At 50.9% G+C, this 21,966-nt stretch overlaps 1 protein-coding gene across 2 annotated transcripts in view; it reads left to right on the forward strand.

Moving 5' to 3' along the window:
* The window catches only part of Cuedc1 (CUE domain containing 1), a 79,983-nt gene extending 64,524 nt beyond the window's left edge, over positions 1-15,459 (forward strand). For both annotated transcript variants that reach the window (XM_026407319.2, XM_026407320.2), the window contains exons 3-11: positions 503-630; positions 5,087-5,213; positions 5,859-6,045; positions 7,269-7,352; positions 9,340-9,411; positions 10,318-10,411; positions 11,265-11,323; positions 12,082-12,152; positions 13,700-15,459. In XM_026407319.2, the coding sequence (XP_026263104.1) occupies positions 503-630; positions 5,087-5,213; positions 5,859-6,045; positions 7,269-7,352; positions 9,340-9,411; positions 10,318-10,411; positions 11,265-11,323; positions 12,082-12,149 (819 nt within the window). In that variant the 3' untranslated portion in view covers positions 12,150-12,152; positions 13,700-15,459. The remainder of the gene's footprint in view (positions 1-502; positions 631-5,086; positions 5,214-5,858; positions 6,046-7,268; positions 7,353-9,339; positions 9,412-10,317; positions 10,412-11,264; positions 11,324-12,081; positions 12,153-13,699) is intronic.
* Positions 15,460-21,966: the final 6,507 nt, after the last annotated feature.

Below are 21,966 nucleotides of genomic sequence, written 5' to 3' on the forward strand. Positions count from 1 at the left end.
TCTCAAAATTAAAAAAGAAAAAAGAAGAAAAAGAAAGAAAGAAAGAAAGAGAAAGAAAGAAAGAAAGAAAGAGAAAGAAAGAAAGAAGAAAACAAAATAGGCTGTGGCTGTGGCTCAGTGGTTAAGTGCCCCTGGGAGTCCCCTGGTGCCCTTTCCCCTCCTTAGCCACCTCACAGAGTTCTTGCTGCTGTAACTTCTGTGTGTGTTTTTCCAGTTCTTGAACCTGACTTGGATGGCTAGTGCCGCTCTGACCTGGCCTTTGGGTACATGTACTTTCATGTCTGCTGAGGATCCTGGGATAGTAGGGGCAGGGGTAGCCGTGTGTCCAGCTCTAGCAGATAAGGCCAGTTTTCCAAAGAAGTGGTGGGATCAATTCACGCTCCCACCAGCAATACACAGAGTTCCTTATAAGCAGTCCTCACCCACTCTTGGTTTTGTCTGAATGCCATTTAAATTCAGGGAAGGATTATTAATATTTCTTTCTCTGTTGTCTCTGATTTAGATCTTGGAAAGGACTTTGGAACCTGATAGCTCCGATGAAGAGCCCCCGCCTGTGTACTCCCCGCCGGCCTACCACATGCACATGTTCGACAGGCCTTACCCTCTCGCTCCCCCCACTCCACCTCCCCGGTGAGAATCCAGCTTGTCTGAGTGCAGGGGAGCAGGGAAGGGACAGGGAAGCTTGACTGGGCCTCTCAGTATATTAATCCACCAAGGACAGGCAAGAAACATTGTAGCTAGATACCAAGGAGAACTTTCCAAGTATAAGGATTGTATAAGTTGGGCTGGGGATGTGGCTCAAGCGGCAGCGTGCTCGCCTAGCATGCGTGCGACCCGGGTTTGATCCTCAGCACCACATACAAACTAAGATGTTGTGTCAGCCAAATACTAAAAAATAAATATTAAAATTCTCTCTCTCTCTCCCACTCTCTCCCTCTCTCTCACTCTTTCTTTAAAAAAAAAAAAAAAAAGGATTGTATAAGCAAACATTTACTTAATTCCTAGTCTAGGCTAGGTAGCATGTCCCCTACTATTTGGGACACAATTAAGTATGGCTTAACCTCTGCTTTCTGGGAGTTTATTCTCAAGGTACATGCAGAGTAGGAAGGGAGAGCACACGAATCACATATTGACACTTCCCTTCTGGAGCCCTTGAAAATATTACTTCCTCCCACCCCCAATACTGGGGATTGAACTCGGGCCTCATGAATGCTAGGCAAGTGCTGCCCTTTTTAATTTAATTTGAGGCAGAGTCTTGCTGAGTTGCCCAAGCTGGCCTCAACTTTTACCTGCCTCAGCCTCCCTAGTAGCTGAGGCATGTGCCACCACACCTGGCTCATAGAAATATTACTAATTAATTACTATGTACTTTCCTGCTGAGTCAAGACAGAACCTTAGCATCCTCCTCAACACAGCACCCCCAACTAGTCATCAGTCACTGATAGAATGGCTGTTGGTTTGTCATCCCAGGGAAGGGGTGTTGTGGGGATTTTTAAGCAATAGGAGCATGTCTCCCTTTCTCGGACAGTTTGATAACTGGAGGTAGGAGAGTAGTCTTCGGGGTCCCTGGAGACTTCTTCCAGGTTTGAGCTTGTGATTTGGAAGCTTAAAATGAAGTAGGCTACCAACAGGGTCCCATGGGTCTAGGACCCTGTTTTTCTTTTTTTTTTTTTTTTATAATGTTTATTTATTTTAATTCTCAGCGGACACAACATCTTTGTTTGTATGTGGTGCTGAGGATCGAACCCGGGCCGCACGCATGCCAGGCGAGCGCGCTACCGCTTGAGCCACATCCCCAGCCCAAGGACCCTGTTTTTCTGGGCTCCATGTTTGTGGTGGGCTTCCTGGAGCCCAGATGTTGTCTCTTGGACCTCAGGCTGCTGTTCCTTAGAATAATGCAGGGGGTGGGAGTGGGGGAGGAGGAAAGGCGACTTGCCACAGTGGATCTTCCCGTCTGGGGATCTTGGGAACCCCAGACCAGTGGTGGAGAACTTGTGTTATTGTACAGGCACAGCTAATAAGAACAGGTATCGTTCTTTTACCTAACTACGTAGAAGGTGGGCACTGTCATTACCCTCATTTTACAGAGAGGGAAACTAAGCCTCAGAGAGACTTAATAAACTTCCCCAAGACTCAAGGTTGGGATTCAAATTGTTCTATTTGATTTTATTTTGGGGCAGGGCTTCACTAAGTTGCCCAAGATGGCCTTGAATTTGTAATCCACCTGTCTCAGCCTCCCCAGTAGCTGGGTGGGATTGCAGACCTGTGCCACTGTGCCCTGATCATTTCTTTCTGACTTCAAAGCTACTTACTCTTTACTGCTGTGTGCCGTTGCCTCCCTAATGAGAATTCTCTGACTGTAGCTTAGAGAACTGATGGAGTGGTAGGAAGTTATAGGGTGGGGAATAGCTGGTGTTTTGAGTTAGGGATAAGAGCAGAGATGGGGTCTATCACAAGTGATACCCAGAAACTGCAGGCTGTGCTGGGGTGGGAGGTGAGGAGTCAGTGGATGGATCTGGGTGGGTCTGTCCCTTTACCCCATAAGAGAGCAGATTCCAGGGGAGCCACCGAAACAGGGTGGAAAGGCTGCCTGAAAGAACTGCAATTCAAGCTATGACCCGAGGCCACTCACTTTGGCCCTAGCCTGATGAAAAAGAAAACAGCTCAGGCTTGGAGGCAGGGAAGAGGGGGTGTAGGGAACTCCTGGAAGTGTCACATGGCTGGATGAGCCTGCAGAGGCCAGCCAGCAGATCTTAGGGGCCTCCTGGCCTTCTAAGGAGCTTTCGTTTTACCTGTAGCCGTGGGGAGCCCCTGAAAGGGTCTCAGCTGAAGAGTGGTGTGTGGTCCAGTTTTGTGTTTTAGGAATCTCCCCCTGGCTCTGAGGGAGATCAGACTTTCAGAGGCAAATGGTCTGGCTCCCTTCTGCCACCTTGTCACTGGGTACCTAAGAGCCTGTGGATGGGGTGGAGTTTGGGAGCTTGAATATTGCTTTGCTGGACCCAGAGAGGCAGGGCCATCCAGGGGAGCAAGCCTGGAATGCCCAGAGCCCTGCACCCTGGTTTTGCCTGGACGACCTCTCTGTCCTGGCATAGGCACTATGCACCTCAGTGTACAGCTTCATCCAAAACCCTGCCAGGGAGACGAGTCTTGGCAATCCTTCTCAGCCAGGTTTGACTTTTTGTGAGTTAACCTGGAATGTGTATGTGGGGGGTGTCTAGTTTTGGGGACTAGAGGTTCAGCACCAGGAGATCTTCCCCAGCCTCAGTCTCCTTCCCCTCCCCCTCGCCTGTCCTTCCTTCCATCTATCTGCAAGTCTCTGGAGCCCAGGGGACCCCACCACACAGGCTGCTGCCTGTTGTTTTTCCACTGAAATTACAGCCTTGGAAGTTATTCATTTGCCTCTCAGCTCATTTCTGACATTCCTTTCTGACCACAGTGGCGTTGCCTGGGCTGCCCATGCCCCCACCTCCCCAACCCAGCAGTTATGGGCTGACCTCATCTCTGCTAGGGCCAGGGCCAGGAGGGGGCTGGTCTGTCCTTCCTCCAGGACCCCAACAAGGAAAACAATACAGGGGTCCTCCACCTTGACCACGCCCCCCACCCCATTTGGATATCTTAGTAACAAAGGGCTGGGGAAGGGGGTCCAGATAGAACTCTGGGCTTTCCCCCTGCAGCTTTCCTGGATGACTTGGAGGTGTGGTTGAGTTAGGGCTGGGCACCTGTGTTCCAGATGAAGATCCTGAGACCCAAGGAAGGGAAATGACCCCAGAGAGGATTTCTGTCCGCTGTGGCTGGAGGTGGCCTTCCAGGCCCTGAGAGATGGGGCATCCTCTCCCTGCCTTTCAGGACTGGGGAAGGAAATGGAGCTTCTGCCCCCGGGGCAGACGGTGGTGGAGTGATGTAGAAGGAATCCTGGCCTAGCAAGGGGAGTCCCGGTTAGGATGCGGGTTCCTCCCTGAGGCTTCCCTCACCGCCGCCGGTGCAGCGAGAGGGTGGACGGCGCGGCGCTCTGGGTTCCCTTGGCTCCCGGCTGAGCGCACCGAGCTCCACCGAGCACTTAGCAGCTGGCTATCTGTCTGCTGCCGCCCCCGCCCTCCCCTGCCCCCGCCGGCCACCCGCCCAAAATAGAAAAGGAAAGGAAGTTATTTCCACAGTCAGCTGCAGCCCGGAAAAGCTCCCCTCCAGTGAGGGGGCGGGCGGGATTCCTGGAGCTGGAGGCCAAATCAAAGCCAGGCCCCAGCCCCAGCGAGCGAGCGAGCCCTTCGCAGTGTGTCATTTCCCTGATTCAGCAGAACACGTGTCCTGCGGTTGCCACGCTGCAGGCTGCCGAAGAGCTGTGGGGAGCTCCTGGCCCGGCTCCAGGCTGCCCTCAGGCATGGGCGTCAGAGCAGGAGGCTGGGGGTCAGGGAGGCCGCTGGCCTCGTCTCTCTTCCTCTCATGCCCCCTGCCTCTCCGCTGGCCTCTGCCCTGGCACAGACCTCCCGCCACACACCTTGCTTAGGAATAGTGGCCTCTGAGCGTCCCTGGGAACAAGAATCTTCCACTGGCATCTCCAACTTCTCAGAAAGTTGTTCAAGAACTAGCTCATGAGTTTTGACTACCCTGCTGGCTTGTGGCTGAGCCAGAATGGGAGCTCAGATCTGCTTCCCCCCCCCTCCCCCGTCCCTGGGGGTTCTGGAGTCTCCCCTCCCCAACAAACCAAGGAGCAGGCAAGCCGTGGCTTTTGCATCTATTCATTTGGACCATACCTGTTACCCAGAGCTGGGCACTGTGTAAGATGCTAGGGATATAAGCACAGAAGGGTAGAACTCCTGCCTCTCTAGGAACCATTCACAGAAGCACACTTAATGCACACAATATCTGCATTAGGACTGTGAAGTCACTGAGTGACTGGAGAGCAATGACTGCCAGCCACAGCCTGGGAGTCAGTTGAGGCTACTGATGAGAGAAAGAGTACCAGCTTTGTTCTGAGGCAGTGGAAGGTGCTGGAATCTCTGATTAGGATCCCACCTGCTTGAGGATCTGTTATGGTGGGCTAGGGCCCCTGTCGCTAGGCCTCACTGCTCCCTCACCTCCCATTCTCCAGGATTGACGTACTCTGCTCTGGACCCTCCGCAAGCCAGAGGCGCTATCGGAACTGGAACCCGCCACTGCTGGGCAACCTCCCTGATGACTTTCTCCGCATCTTGCCCCAGCAGCTGGATAGCATACAGGTAATGATCTGTCTCCACCCTCCATGCCCCCAGCCTGTCCAGTGTCTCTCTTTGCCCACACAATTTGTGCTGGCCAGTTTTGCTTCCTAGTTTTTAAGCCCAGGCTGAGATATTTCTGTTGCCTTGGGTTTGTAGGAAAAGAACTCTGGACCAAAAGCCTCACTTCCTGTCTGGGCCAGGAGGTTTCCTGTTTGACCCAGGGAGGGAGAGAGCTTGCGAGGCTTTCTGGCTACAGCCATTGGCAGTCAATGGCAGAGGGCCAAGGTATCTCCCTCCCCTTTCTTGGGAAAGGCCCAGGGGCAGCTTCTCCCCAGGTGTTCGCACGTCTCAAGGTGCCCCTGTGGTGGGTGGGTCTCACCTTGAGGCGGATGGTGCAGAAGAGGTTTGAGTTGGAGAGTTCCTGGGTGGGCTGTTGAACAGCAGATCCTTTTCAGGACTACTCAGGTTGTGGATGAAGGAACGAGGTGGTCCAAGGTTAGGAGGAAAAGTCATTTTTAAACCATTCTGCTTCCATAGCAGAAAGGGCTCTGACCTGTTCCTGTGGATTTTGACTGACCATTAGGTCCCGTTGGGAGGTGTGGGGCTGGAGGATCCTGGGAAAGGACATGTGTCAGTGGGCATTCAGCATGTTCGCCCTCTCCTCAGGGTAACCCCGGGGGCTCCAAGCCTGTGAGTGGAGAGGGAGGCCCTCCCTCCGTGGCTGGGCCTGGGGCCCAGGACAGCCGCTGGAAGCAGTACCTGGAAGACGAGAGGATTGCGCTCTTCCTGCAGAATGAGGAGTTCATGAAGGAGCTGCAGCGCAACCGTGACTTCCTCCTCGCCCTGGAGAGAGGTGGGCACTGCCGAGGCACCGAAGGCTTTAGCCTTGGGGCTCAGGAAGGGCTTGGATGGAGACCAAGGTGCCAGGTGCTTTCTGTGCTGATGAGGCACAGCCTTCATCACGTTATCGTGGGGGAGGCCGGAATTCTGCCTCCAGAGGCCTGGGGAACCTTGGGACTCAGAGGAGAGGGGTGTGCCCACGTAGGCCTCTCCCTCCCCTTGCACATCCGCTGTGTATTCAGCAGCGGGGACGAGAGCACTGCCTTTCTCACCAAGCCCCAGCCACAGGGCAGACATGAGGGGTCTGGAGCCCCAGGAACAGAGTGACTGGTTCCATGGGTGCCAGAGTAGGAGGCTCTGTGAACGAAGGACATTAGCACATTAGGGTGTTTGGTGGGTGGGGTGCCCTGCTCCCCAGCCTGGCTGCCTTATCCTTTCAGGATAGCATGGTGTTTAGGGTGACATATAAAGAAAGGGCTGTGGAAGTAGTCTTGTGAGGGTCACAGTGTGGGAGTGTATGTTTGTGTGTGTGACTGACCCATGTCGGTGAAGGAGGAGCAAGTTGTGCCGTCAGAACACCGGTTCTGAAGGCTGGCCCTGGCTCCTCAGCCAAGCTGGTGGAGGCCTCAGGGCCTTTTCTTTCATATTAGGGGCATTGGACTCTACCATCTCAAGGACCTTTGAATTCTGACATTGTCACATTCCAAATGGTTGTCGACCGCAGTTTCTATTATTGCTGGTTCTTTTTTTTTTTTTTTTCCTTTTTGTGGTACTGAGCCCAGGGATGCTTTACCACTGAGCTACCCCCTCAGTCCTTTAATTTTATTTTGAGACAGGGTCTCACTAAGTTACTGGCAACTTGTAATTCTCCTGCCTCAGCCTCCCAATTAGCTGGGATGATAGGTATGTGCCACCACACCTGGCTTATCACTGGTTCTTTTTTTTTTTAATATATTTTTAGGTGTTGATGGACCTTTATTTTATTCATTTATTTATATGTGGTGCTGAGAATCAAACCCAGTGCCTCACACATACCAGGCAAGGGCTCTACCACTGAGCTACAACCCCAACCCACTGTCTCTGGTTCTTTAAGAGTGGGAACATGTTGTGTGCTTGCACATTTTGTGTTCTTGTGTGCCCTTGTGTGTGATTTGGGGGGTTCAGCCTCTGTCGCCTCAGCATGCCTTGGAGAGCCCAGGAGCTAACTGCCCTGACAGGAACGTGGTCCTTTTCCAGATCGATTGAAATATGAGTCCCAGAAATCCAAATCCAGCAGCGTGGCTGTCGGAAACGACTTTGGCTTTCCCTCTTCAGTCCCAGGTAACCTTGCCTTCCTGAGAGGGAAGCCTGGAGGGGGTGTGTGTGGGGGGAGGACTTACACCCCAACTTTGCCTTGAATATTTGGAGTTTGGGGGAGGATGAGGAAATAGACCCAGGAAGGGACCTGAGGCCCCTCAGCAGGCTGGAGGGGATGACTCTGGCTGCACCTCCACATGGGCCATGGAGTGAGATGTCCCCTTCACTGAACAGCCCTGGGTCTTTACTAACCCAGGGGCTGTGGGAGTGACATGGGTTGTCTGAACTCCCAATTAATTCTTGGAGCGTGTCTTCCAGAGGACATGCTACTCCACATAATGTCCCTTGGTAGCAAGTGGGTGTGGGAAAGATCCAAACTTATTCTTTTTTAAAAAATATTTATTTCTTAGTTGTAGTTGGACACAATACCTTTATTTAATTTATTTTTTAATGTGGTGCTGAGGATCGAACCCAGGTCCTCGCATGTGCTAGGCAAGCTCTCTATCGCTAAGCCACAACCCCAGACTGCCCCACTCCATTCAGCCTTATTCTAAGGCTTGGTATCTGCCCTGGAGGAGCTTATGGTCTTGTAAGGAGGTATGTCCAAGAGATAGGTGGAGCAAACCAGCAAGGCTAGGACATGTTATCGATTACAGCAAATGTACGCCAAGAAGGAGGGCAAGGTTAACCTGGGAAGGGTTCATTCATTCATTTATTAAGTATTTGGGAAATATATGCCCTTGGTGTTGAAGGAAGAAAATTTTGAGTTTGGAGTATAAGGTGGTTGAGAAGTAGGAATTGCCTCAAAGAGGGCCAGGCCCTACTGCTCAGGAGGCCTGACGCTGAGGGGGACGAGGGCCTGGGCAGCCGTGCTGCCAGGATCCACAGACTAGAGGGTTGAGCTGGAGCTAGGAAGGTGGGGCTGAGGCCCAGTGCCCTGCCTTCACACCCAACAGCTAGATGCCGTGCCTGTGAACACAGTGGCCCCTAGTCAGTCACTACCCCCGCTCCACACACATCCACAAACTGCCTGCCTCACAGAAAGCCTCAGCAGCTTTTGCCTGAACAGACCTTCCGTGGCACAGTAGAGTGGGGCGTGCAGGAATGGGGTGGGGGTGGGGCTCAGCTGATCCCAGCTTGGAGAGAGAAAATCCCACGGAACTGATTCATAAGCAACAGTTTAGGAGCTTAGGCCCCACCAGATGCGCATCTGGGAGTTTTCACGGAGCCTCTTGTCCTTGATCCCGAATTAACTAGAGAAACCAGAGCTGCTGAGATGGATCAGAATGATTCAAAGGGGACTTAGCAGGCAAGGTGACTTGGGATTAGCCAGGTTGCAGGATGGAGAACAGTGGCTTAGAAGGACTGTGGGAGACCCAAGTGGTACCTGAGTGAGTGGGCATCTCTGAGGGGTAGCTGAGTTCCGAACTTGGCCAAACCCTATTCACCTTCCTGCTAAGTGTCTGGGAGGGAGTCCTGGAGAGGCTGACTCTGGAAGGACAAAAGGAATCTCCCCAGGCACTCTGGGCTGTGCTCTTTCTCCTTTGACTCATACCCAAGTCAGGATTCAGGCAGTCCCCCAGTTAGCTGCTGAATGTGTGCAGTGGCAGCCCAGTTTGCAATGCTGGGTGACCCCCATAGTGTAAACATCCCCCACTGCTCATTTCAGACTTCCAACATGACTTCACAGTATGGAATTTGTCAGAGAAGTGGATAGTCAGGACCCTGTTTCATCTGGCTCTCCATACATACAGCAGACCATGAGTACCCCCATTTTCACAGAGGAGGAAAAACACGGCTTACACGGAGAAAGGAGAACCCCCCAAATCCTCCTTGCTTTAAACTCCCTCCTGGGTAAGGAAGAAACCTGCATCATTGCTAAAATGGAAGGATAGGGCTGCAATAGCCCTGACCCACAGCTACAGGGCCTTGGTAGCAGCTTGCTCTCCCTCTCCAGTGGGACCTGAGAAACCCAAGGGGGCCCATTCCTCAGCATGTCTCCTCCTTCCAGGAACCAGTGATGCCAACCCTGCTGTGTCTGAAGATGCCTTATTCAGGGACAAGTTGAAGCACATGGGAAAATGTGAGTCTAGCCCACGTCCCCTCCCATCTCCAGCTCTTTGGAGGCAGGCCCTGTGGCCTAATGGGAGGGAAGGAGCCCCCACCAGAATTTTTAGTGCTGCTGACTCTTGGTGAACTGAAGTGACATTTTAATCGCAGCCTGGCTCTCTCAGCCTTCCTACCTCACTTCCCTCTACAGCTGAGTCTAGAGACAAATTAAGTTTAAATCCTCTTGAGCCAGCTGTCTGCAGAAAAATAATGTGCTGCGCATCCCCTCACCCGGTGTCACTGTTCACATTCTCTGTGGCTGGCGGCCGGCCACTTGGCTGGGTCTGATGGGGGGGCGGGGCACGGGAGGCCCTTCCTAAGCCCACTTTCTGTGGCAGTGGGAGGCCTTTAGACCTTGTTCCACAAAGTCCTGCCAATCTTGAATGTCCCCATGTCCCTCACCTCCCCACCATACAGACCCACATCCCGTGTGAATGAAGATTCTTTCAGGCTCTATTTCAAGGAAAATCTCGGATTAGTCATGGAAATTCCAGGACCGACTCTGGTGATGGCTAGGGGAGGGTGGAAAGGCAGGCGCAGGGGCCGCGCGGGCAGAAAAGAAAGCCAAGATGCGTGGCTGTCTGTCAAAGCCAGGGCAGGAATACCCGGATCTTGGACTGCTGGCTGGCCCGGGCCTGTTTCTTGGTGGCCTGTGCTGCCCCTGCAGGCAGACCTGGGATGGCAGCCTTGCTCCTGAGGTGGCATTCCTGTCTGGGATTCTTGTCACCTCCCTCTCTCCAGCTTCCACCCCCACCCCAGCGGGGGGGGGGGGCGGGGGGGGGCGGGGGGGGGCTGGTGTTGCCTGGCCTCCCTGGGGGGAGACCATATGGTGGTCTGGATGCCAAGAGAAAAAAACAGCTCACAGGTCTCTCTGCCCCAGCCACCCGGAGGAAGCTGTTTGAACTGGCCCGGGCCTTCTCCGAGAAGACCAAAATGAGGAAGTCCAAGAGGAAGCACTTGCCGAAGCATCCATCGTATCCTTCCAGCCTGGCTCTGGGTGGTGTGGTGGATGCCAAAGGCCCTGATTGAGACCCCAGCTGGACTCCCCCAGGCTCTGTCCTCCCCAGGAGTGGGCCCTGGCTTTGTAGCCTCCCTTTGGCTCTGGGAGCCAGGCCGCCAGCTGGCTGCCCATCACTTGGAACACCAGGGGCCAGACATGGGGAGTGGGGGAGTGGCTTTGGGCTTCCCTCTGTGGAAAGTTCTCCTTGGGAGAAAAATTGAATCACTGAGTTCATTTGAAATGAGCAAACCTTTTCCTAATTTCTCTAGTTGAACTGGTCCACAGTCCTCCTGTGTCCTCATCTTAGTTGCCTTCTCACTTTTGGTTCCTTGAGTAGAAATTAAGTAATTCAAGCCAGACATGATGGCACATACCTGCAATCCCAATGAATTGGGAAGCTAAGTCAGGAGGATCACAAGTTCAAGCTCAGTCTGGGCAACTTAACATAGACCTTGTCTAAAAGGAGCAGGGAGGTAGCACAGTGGTAAAGTGTCCCTGGGTTCAATCCCTAGTACTAGGGGGAAAAGAAAAAATTTTTTCCACATTTTTACCTAAACTCCCATCCTTTCTTGTGAAACAGGGCCCAGGATATTAAAAGCTAAACAGCAAAAGGGGAGCAGAGAGAAAGTTGCTCTCCTGTTCCCAGGGATGGGAACAAAATGAGAGGGTTGGGGCCTGGTTGCTCAGCTGACGCCCAAGAAAGGAACTAGCAGTATTGGGGTGTTGTGGGGTAGGAGAGATAGGTATAAGCCTCTGGGGTTTGGGGATGGGATGGGGTGTGGCAGTACTTGTCATCTCTGGGACTGTGTTCCTGAACAGCTGGACAGGCTGGGGGCTGCTGCATCAACAGCTAATCTTCTGGAAGACGTGGAGGGCCATGCTTGTGGTGAGGCAGGGAGGGGACCCTTAAGCTCTGTCTTGCCTGTGCTGGGTGACCCTACAAGAGGAGCCTGGGTGTTCCATGTCAGGGAGGAGGCACCCAACCAGGGGACAGACACATCAAAAGTTGGTGGGCAGGTGATCCAAAGAAGGGTGGTACACAATGCCTGCCCCTTGTTACAGTCCCTGAAAGGGGATCCAGCCCCTCTTCCACCTGTCTCTACCTATAGCACAAAGCACCAGGCACTGGAATATTCTGGGCAGTATTTCCAGAGTGTGAGGGAAAGACAGGACTGCCCACATGAAGAACCGAGCACTAGGCAGCTTTAGTCTGAGGGCCCACAGACTTTTCAGCTTTCACTAAGTCCCTTCCAAATGCCACAGGGGCCAGAGGACCCTGCCTCAGACCCTACAGGCTGCACATAGCTGAACCTCATGCCATTGGGCCTTAGAAAGAAGGACTAGAGGACCTTGGAGGTCATCTAGATAGTCCAACTTCCCCATCCCATTTTATGGATAAGGAAAGTGAGGCCCAAAGAAGAGGAAAGAACTTGTCCAAGGTCTGAGCTCAGTGATGAGTCAGACCAACCCCCGGGTGTCGTGTTGCCTCTTTCATCAGACCCAAGCACTGGCCACCCGGGAATTAGCACGGGTCCCATCAGACAGAGGGGGCAGAATGAGTCAGGGTCGCTCTCTTGTGCATCCTGGGGACATCCTGAGTGAGGCCTGCAGGGTGGATGATGAGGCAGTCCCTCTGCATTTTAGATGAAGACTTTCGGGGAAAGCGGCAGGAGGTGCCCAAGGTGGAAGAAGCCCTGAGAGAAGGACAGTAAGAGGTAAGTCCTGGAGCCACAGCTGCCTGGGACTGCCCAAGGGCAGAACCCACCACACCCTACACCCCCTGTCTTCCCAAGGGTCCAGAGGTGCTGGGTTCAAGTAGCTGGGTAGTGCAGATCCTGGGTCTCTTCCCTCGTGTGGTGGCTGGGGATATGGGCTTCTGCATACAAACCCGTCTTTGGCATTTCTTTTATTTAGCTCTTTATTCATTTGACAAAAGGTAATCATACCTGCCTTTGACAGATGCTAGGAAAACAAAATCAGCTTTTGACCTTGAATAGTTTCTAGCCCAGTTGAGAAGATAGACCAGGACACACGTGGCACACTGAGAAGACAGTTGAAGAAAATCTAGGTGCCACCCCCCTCTGCCCTAACTATGTCCAGTCCCCTGCTTGGGTTGGATGATCTGGGGTCTGTGGTGGCTGCCGCCCACTGGTCCCAGACTGTTTCTCCTGTCTCCCTGTGCGCCTCTCTGGGAATGAACAGAGAATGCAGACCCCTCCTGTAGGACTTGAGCACATCTGCCCCTTTCAGCCCCTCGCCCTGCATCCATTTACTTCTGCCTCCTCCACCCTTTCCCCATCCTGTCCTGAATTCTTCTGGTGTGCACACATCTACACTGTGTGCCCACGTCTACACTATGTGCCCACAGTCCTTCCTGAAACCTTCCCTGGGCTCTGGTAACCCTGGGGAGCCCTGGCTCTCATTCCTCCCTGCCAGGCTTCTGTTGCTCCTCCCACTCCCTAAATACCCACTTGTTGCTCTATCCTTGACCCTCTTCAGCCTTCTCCCTCCCCACTCTCTGGCAGCACCACCGTCCTCTTTTACAGCATCAGCAATACTTGTGTGCAGTTGGCTTCAAAATCGGAATCTCCAGCACAGTTACTCCTCCAGATCTGCTCTGTATCCTCAGCTGCACCCTTGATTATCTTTCCAGCCCTGGATGTCAACTCTCTGAAAGCCAGAGTCTCTCCTTCTGACCTGGCCATCCCATTTCTCTTCCCCATTCCTCCCATCACTGCTCTGCTAGACACATCATCCACTTAGCAGCCCTGGTCTCTTTGCTGCTCCACCTCTCTTCATCCCATCACCAAAAATCCCTTTGGTTCCATTTCTCCCTTGCCTTTGAGTGAATCTTCTGGGCACAGTCGTATGACCTCCTCAGCCCAATGTCTGGGGCCCACCAAATTCTGACCCCAGTTTACATTTCTGCCCCTCCAGGACCCTATGGTCTAGCTCACCCGAGCTACCAGTGTATCACAAAATGAGTCAGACAGTTTCCTACCTCTGAGCCTTTCCCATACAGCTCTGTCCTCCCTGTCCCATATTTCCACCCAATCACTAGCTACAGTTGTGCAATTTCTAGGAATTTGGGTGCGGGAATGACCCCAGGCAGAGTTCCAGGTCGATCCAGAGGCCCTGGAGAAAGAAAGGAGCTGCTGTGTTTGGTTGTTTCTACCCCAGACTCACTCCTCAGGAACTAGAGACCAAGAAAGACCAGGGGGCGTCTTTGAAAGAGACTTTATCCATCCTTTTTCCCTGCCAGATGCCAGCAGCTCCTCCTTGCCAGAGATGCTCTGACCCGGTGGGGACAGCGAGAGCAACACCGGCACCCAGCTGAAGGGCCCAGCTGCAGCCGGACAGATGGTGCTTGCATACCGAGGCCCAGTGGTTCTCCGGCCACAGTCCAGCCCAGCCACTGCCACTTTTCATGGGACTTAGAACTTCGGAGTTGCCATCTGTTATTGGAGGGGGGACCTGGGGCCCCTTAAGCCAGCAGCTGGTCACAGACCCTTTTGTGGCCAGGCTTTTCTCTGGGCAATGGGGAATGCAGGAACCAACCTTTCTTTAAAAAAAAAAAAAAAAAGAAAAGAAAAAAAAAAATCCCAGCAGATGGCTTAGGTTGGAGTTTGGGAAAGGGTAGGATAATCCTACCAGAGGCGCTCTGGCCTGCAGGTAGAGCTTCTGCCCCTCTCTCTTCCCCATTTCTCCTGCCAGGCCATGGGCTGCCTGGTTTACCCCCATCCCCTGCTCCCTTTGGGCACTCATGCCCTTTCTTCCCAAGGTCTCCTGCATCCCATCTTTTTCCTGATCCTCTACACAACTCTGTACAGAGTTTGGTGTAGGAGAGCCCTGGACAGTCAATCAGGCACCGTCTGAGGAGTGCTGGGTCACCACAAGGAGGAATCTGTCACCTGCCCAGGCCTGGCTCATCAAGCTGCTTCTGTTGAGGGCTGGCAGGGTCCCCACCCCCACCCCCACCTCACCACCCCGCAGCCTTGTCTTCACCCAGCAGGGATGGGGAGAGTGGTTCCCCCCGGAGCTGGAGGACTCTTGGTGGGCAGAGTCTTTAGTTTGGCCGAAGATAAAAGCCAGTCTGGAGTCACACACCACAGTGGTGGCTCCCTGGGACCCTGCCTTCCCAGCTGGACTCTTAGGGTGGGTGGCAGTAGTGGGAGGGGGTGGTCAGGAGTGAACCCCCTTTGACAGTGTGCAGGGATGAAGTTGGCAAAGAGGCTGCCAGCCTGGGTGGGAGCTTATAGGACTGAAGGGCTCACGGGGTGCCCTTTGCTAAAGTCCAGAAGATGACCTAAGAAGGAAACTCCGATTCTACCAATGCTTAACCGGCACCAACCACTGCCAAGGGGAAAGAGGCCGTGAGTCTCTTCGGCCCCTCCCTGGACATGGGAACGCGCTGACCTTTCCGGAGAGCTGGGAAGCCTGGGCAGGCACGAGACTCTTAGAACTTCAGAGTTGCCATCTGTTATTGGAGGAGGGACGCGGGTTTGGAAGTTTGGGAATGAGCTTCGATCTTTGGCTGGGCCCTGGTGGCATCCAGGGGCCGAGAGACAGTGTGTGCATGGCGAGGGCCTGATAGCTCCTCGTCCTGCCTGCCCCCTACGCGACTCCTGGCGCGGAGCTTCCCTAGCTCCCGAGAACAGCCAGCACTGCGCGAGCGGAGGGTGACCAAGTTTGGAAGCAGCGCACGGTGCCAGGGGCCCTGGCCTGGGGCCGCCCGCCCTCTATTGGGGAGGAAGAGCAACCCTCCCCAGTCCGCCTGCTGTCAGCGGGATGCCCAGATGGGTCTGACCCTGAGCGTCGAGGAAGAGGTCTGGGCTGTGACCCTGACCCCTCCCCACGCGGGGGCCAAGTGCACGCAAGGAAGCCGCAACTCCGTGTGTGTGTGTGTGTGTGTGTGTGTGTGTGTGTGTGTGTGCTTTGTTGTTTTCTCCTCCTATGTGTGGGTTTTTTTCTTGGAGCGGTTTCATAGGAATTCCTGTAATAAAGACTTCGTGTTCTCTTGGTGCTCTGATGTGGCCAGCTGCGTGGGCTGGAACCCCCCCCCCCTTACCCGCTCTTCTCCCTTGGGGACAGGGGTTGGCCTCTGGAGATCTGTGTCGCGTCTGCAGCCCACCTGCTTCACCTGCCCCCATTAACCCCATTATCTAGGGCCCAAAGGGCTCCAGCACTTTCCCCACAGTGCTTAGGAGGTGACACCTGCTGCCCCTCTATCTAGCGTTGTAGCCTTCGGGTTTCCCCTGGGAAAGCAAACCGCTTGCTGATAAGTGGCAGAAACACCATGGGGAAAGCTAGTCTGTTGGGAAAGCTCCGGAGGGTCACCTTCCTAAATAGAAAGTTTGTGGATTAACAGAGGACGCAGACTGGAGGCAATCTCAGACTTAAAAAGGAATGCAGGGGCCTTCCAGTTTATGCATCTCTAGCTTACCCCAGCTCCCCAGCTCAGCTGGAATACCTCCCACACAGGGACAGGAAACCTGGTTGCCAAAAGAGGAAGCTGATGCCATTTTCAGACAGGGCAGTTCTCAAGGTTAAAAATGCTTCCTTGTGTTGAGCCAAAGGCCTCTTTGTAACTTTCACACACACACATCTTGTTCCCAAGTTCTGGGTCACCTGGGCCAATGTGGCTCCTCTTTCTCATGATGCCATGTTCCAGGACAAACAACTGTTCCTCCTGCCCTTCCTACAAAGAAGTTCCCCATGAGCATCTGTCTGCACCCCCATCAGACCCACTATGCAAGGTGGGCTTGAATAATGGCATACCTGGGACAACTGGTGGTGCTGCCTGTGTTGTGTCCTAAGCAAAACAAGATTCTCTGACAATCTAATTTTGCACATTGTTTGCTGATTGCCATGGACTAGTGTAATACCCAGAGCATATCCCAGAACCACCTGGAATCTTATTAGAAATGCCAAATCTCAGTCTAATTCCAGACCTACTGAGTCAGAAATACCAGGGGCCTGGAGCCCAGCCATGATCCTTATGAACACCAAAGCAGATTAGGCTGCAGTACTAGGCCAGTCCTAGTACTGGCCACATATAATGCTTTTTAAAAAATTCCAATGCTCAGTACCCCAGAGCAGTTAAATCAATGACTTGGGATTATTTTAAATTCATTTTTTTAAAATAAATTCCCCCAGGAAATTCAAATCTGAGGACTGAAAGACCAGCCCTTCTGTTAGGTGTTTATATTAGCCCAATTGAGCTTGCCCCGAACAGCTACAGATGTTGAAATAACAATTTAGAAAGCTTAAGTAACTCCTTTACGATTACAGAGCTAGTACTGCATTAGGCCAGAAAAGGAGACCAAGGGCTTGCTTGATTGATCCCAAAGCTGATAGGGAGTGTGTGTGTTTTGTGGTATTAGGGATTGAACCCAGTAGTGCTCTACCACTGACCTATGCCTCTAACCCTTTTCATTTTTTTTAATTTAAGTTTTTGTTTTTGCCAGAGCTTGTGTAGCACCTTCTATTCCTCTATTGCTCAAAGTGTAGCATCATCTGGGAGTGTGTTAATCACTGGTTGTGGTGGTGCATGTCTATAATCCTAGCTACTCAAAAGGCTGAGACAGAAGGATCACAAATTCAACTGCAACTTCAGCTAATTTAGTGAGACCTTGTTTCAAAATGGGGGTGGGGAGATAAAAGAAAGAAAGAAAAAAGAGCTGAGTGTGTAGTGAGTGGTAGAGCACCCCTGGGTTCAATCTCTACCTCAAAAAAACAAAACAAAAAACCACTTATTATCAGGCCTTCTCCACATCTGCTGAACCTGCAACTTGGTCCCGATGATTCTGATACATGAACAATTCTGAGAACTACAGTTCCACAACTTGGCTACTCATATTTGGTTTGTGGTCCAGCAGCAGCAGTATTACCTGGAAGCTTGTGAGAGACAGAATCTCTGACTCTGTCCCAGACCTATTGAACCAGAATGTGCATTTGAACAACTCTTCAGATGACCTCTATGCACAATACAATCATTTGGATGCACTGGTTGCATTCCCAGAGTTCTTGATCCAATTGATTTGGGATTTAGCCTGAGAATCCAGTTGTAAAATCTCAGGTGATTGAAAAGTTTGAGGACCATATGCCATTTTGCCTGTTACTGTAGATGAGACTGAAGGTAATGGTAACCACACAGATGGAGAGAAGGAAAAAGAGATTACTAGGTTCAAAGGTGTGGAATAGGATGCAGGAGTAGACAGTCTAGGCCAGATGACTGCCTATCACCTGCCTTTGCACCCTACATGAATCTGCAATTACTGGGCTCCTGGTAGCCACAAAGTGTTTACCTTCTGCAAAAATGCTGAGCCAAGTTCTCTGCAGGCTGGTCCTTTATAGGTTTTGGTGTCCCCAGGATTCAGCCCCAAGGAGATCATGGGTCTGGAAAACACTACGCCCAGAAGAACTGGCCTGGCTATTACAATGCTGGGGTCTTAACCCTCCCTTGTTTCTCTAGAAGCACCTTATTTGGGAGTACGGGATAGGGATTAGAGAAAAAACAGGAGAATTTGGTGTGAAGAAAAAGGAGGCAGGCAAGGTATGGGATGATGAAGATAATAACTTAGCGAGAGTTTGTGGCATGCCAATCATCCTTTGGGGGTTTCACATGCATTATTATTATTATCTTTTTTTTTACATAATATCCACAACAATTATATTAAATCAGTATTACCTTTCATACACCTAAGTCAGGCAACTGAGGCTCAGAGATGTTTAAGTCCTGTTCAAGTTCAACATCTATCTTCAGTAAGTTCTAGTACCTGGATTTGAACCCAGGCAGTTGAGTTCCAAAATTGATGTTCAAATACTATGCTGTATGTTGCGGGTAAGTGGGGAGCAGGTGATAAGACCCAGAAGCCCGGCATGGATTCAATTTGTGGAGCAGAAAAAGGATCCATCTGCTCAAAAACAGCTCCACAGTGATCTGTGATCCAACAGTGTGCCTGGAACTCCCCCATTAGCATTCTTTATCTGGTTTGAAAAACAATCTCTTAGCATTTCCACTAAATGGAAAATATGCTATTGAAAGAGAAGCACATGAACTCCTTATGCCCATTATCACAGCATAGATTAATTTGTTGGATTAACGGGCTGGGCCAGCTGGGGGACGGTGGAAATTTCTGGAGACTGTGGGGATTAAAAGCGGCTGTGTAAATCTACTGCCACCTGGAGGTCACTTTGCAGAAATGGCAGTCACTAGCCAATGAAAGAAAACCATTTTTCCAGAAGATGTGAGCACCCCTTTAGCTTTAGGCCAAACAGAAGGGAATTTGTTCACATGGTCATGTTTTGTAAAATTTGCAAAACAAAGATTTGTTTAAACTTAAGAGGTAAAATAAGACTAATATTATTTAGGCCCCACAAAACCAGTGTCTACCCTGGCAGGAAGGCTAAAGCCTGGAGTTGGCTATCATTTTTAGGTAGTAAAGCGTTGCTATTCTTTTTTAAAAATACTTTTTATTTACCTTATTGTTTTCCTTAATGGCTCTGGGGACCAAACTCAGGTCCTCGGGCATACCAGGTAAGTGCTATACCATTGAGCTACACCTCAACCCTAAGAGTCACTGTCATGTCAAGAGGATTATTCCAGGGAATCTGGAGTAGTTGTGAAGCTCACTATAGACTCGGTGTAAGCAGCCTACCTAGTGTGGTGCAGTTGCACAACTTTCAATGCTAAAATGAAAAAAAGTCTCTTAAAACTTTCAATGCAAACTTAGGTGAGTTGGTATCCTTACTGCAGACTAGCAGCACTGGTGTCAACCTGGATGCTTGTTAGAAATGAGTTCCAGGCCTCACTCCATACCTATTGAATCAGACTCTGTGTTTCTTAAGATATCAAGAGGGCTCACATGCACTCTAAAGATCTAACTTCTGCAGGAAAAAAAAGGGTCCACAGCATCCCCAAATTATCTGTCTTAGAGGGTTTCATCCTCAGTGGGATGCAAAAGACCACAGAGTGATTCTAATTGACTTTTAATTCTAACAGTAAAAGGTCAGATGATTGCTCCATGTCCCGCTGGCTCCTTGGATACAGAAAGTAGCCAAGGTGATACAGACCTTACAGGGCACGTGTTGACTTAAAGTGTTGAGCTCTCAACTGAATTCTCCTTGGAGGCAAGCCCCTGTTTGGTGAAGAAAAGAGTGAGCAGCCATATGAAAATACCTTGCAAATTGTTAGATGGGATTTAACTGTAGGACACTGTTGCTCATAGTCAGAATTGTTATCATCCCTTGTATTTATTTAGCTGTTATTAGACACCAGGCACTGTTCTAAGCACTTCGCAGGTGTTAACCCACTGTCTTCTTGTAATAAGGCTTTCTTTTCTCTGAGGCTCAGAGATGTGAGTGCTATGATTATCTCCATTTTACAGACGACAAGGCCGAGGCCTAGAGGATTGTCAAAAAGATCTATCAGTGAGGCACAGAGGACAGGGAGAAGTGGAGAAGACCCAGACCTTGATATCCAGTGCAAGGTGGGGTGGGTGACTATTTCCACCCAACCACAGCTTTCTCTCTGGCAGTGCATCTGGGGAAGCCCTTAAAGGAAAACTGGACCTAAGAGGGTGGGCCAGCTGTGGGAAGAGTTGGGATCATTGCATCCTCATTGGTCCTAACTTGGCTTGATGCATCCCTGCTGTTCAATGGGCAACTCTAAGAGCCAGCTCCAGGCCAACCAGCAGGCTGGGTTAAGGCAGGCAGAGATAAAGGCCCTAGTTTGCATTTTCAGAGACTCAGTTAGACAGACTCAGACAAGAAACAGAGTTGTGGGGGAATGAAGCCTAGGGAAGGAGGTAGCAGGTCAGGGCACTCATGCAGCTTGGCTGAATATGTAGAGGGCTATAGAAGTGAGTGTCCCACAGGGAGTGCTCATCCAGGAGAGGGAGCAGAGCTCAACAGCTTGGAGAAAAGAGAAGGCACTTCTGGACTGGGGCTGTAGCTCAGTGGCAGAGCACTTGACTGGCATGTGTGAGACACTGGGTTCCATCCTCAGCACCACATAAAAAAATAAATAAAGAATAAAGGCATGCTGTCCATCTATATCTATATCTATATCTATATATAAAGAAAAGGCACTTCTACCTCTTTCACCCTCTTTGTCCCGGGACTCAGCAGACCTGTAATCAGACCCATAATTTTACACTATGTATTACGTATATACTATTGCTTCCTCCCTTTTAAAGCACTGAGTTAATTGCTCCCGGATCCTAGCTCTCTACGATAGGTGAGTACCAGTATCCAAGATTTCCTCAATATGCTGGAATTTTGACTTCTCAAAGGTTTTCCACTATTGGGGATGCTTTTCTTTTTGTTTGATAAATTAGCATGCACTACTTAAATAGGGCGCTATTTACAAAGATGTGGGAAGCCAGAAGGGAGAGATGGCTGAGACCCCATGGCTAATGATGGAGGGCACAGTGCATGAGCTGCACCTGATGTGAGAGAGCTCTGCATAAAGAACTGCCCACAGGGGCTGAGACTTTATGTTCCTGGACAGTGCAGGGAGGGAGCCAGGGGAATACAGGCTGACTGCATCCTCCTCCTACCTTTCCAGCCCTCTGCCAGCTCCTCCCACTGGCAGTACCAACTGGAGTCCATCTGGAAGCAGGGAGCAAACAGTTGGATCAGCACTTTTTCTTTTTTTGCAGCACTGAGGATTGAACCCAGGGCCTCATGTGCTCTAGGAAAGCACTGCATCTGAGCTACATCCCCAGTCCAACAGCAAGGGGTTAGAGGATGCTATCATAGAAGTCAGCCTCCTCTGGCATAGAGCAAGGTGAAGAATGGCAGAGGGTGGGTATGGATTTGAGGACAAATGTGGGCTGCTCAGCACAAACACTTGCCAATCAATGTTAGGGGTTAACCTCCCATTCATATTTTGAAGGGCTAACCCCCAATACCTCAAAATGTGATTGTATATGGAAATATGGTCTTTAAAAAGATAATTAAGTTGAAGTAGGATCATACCAGTAGAACTTAATACAACATGACTGGTTCCCCATAGGATATATTTTTGCTCACAGAAGAAAGACCATGAACAGACACAGGGAGATCTACAAGGCAAGGAGCAAGGCTTCAGAAGAAACCAGTCTTGCTGACACCTTGATCTTGGATTTCTAGCCTCTGGAATTGTGAAAAATGCATTAGTGCTGTTTTAGCCACCTGATCTGTGATACTTTGTTATGGCAGCCCTGGAAAACCTAACACAATCAACAAGTGATTCAGTGCATCACTTATCAATTATTTCTCTGCCTCTTCAACTCTCCTATTGGACAGCTGATATCTCTAGGACTTAGCACAGAGTCATTTAAATGCTTGTGAGAAGAATGGAACATTTCTCAATAAAATAAAATAAAACAATCAGGTAATCTATGGAATATCATCAGCCTATTGCTCACACCAGCACTCATTATGTGCCCCAGCTTTTTTCAGCCTTGAGAGACTATGGTCCCTACTCAAGAAGACAGAAAGCTTCAAATGCCTATTTTTTTCTGTCCCCAGCTGCCCAACAAC

This window comes from Urocitellus parryii, chromosome 7 (assembly GCF_045843805.1).
Source record: "Urocitellus parryii isolate mUroPar1 chromosome 7, mUroPar1.hap1, whole genome shotgun sequence".
In the NCBI taxonomy this organism is placed as follows: Eukaryota; Metazoa; Chordata; class Mammalia; order Rodentia; family Sciuridae; genus Urocitellus; species Urocitellus parryii.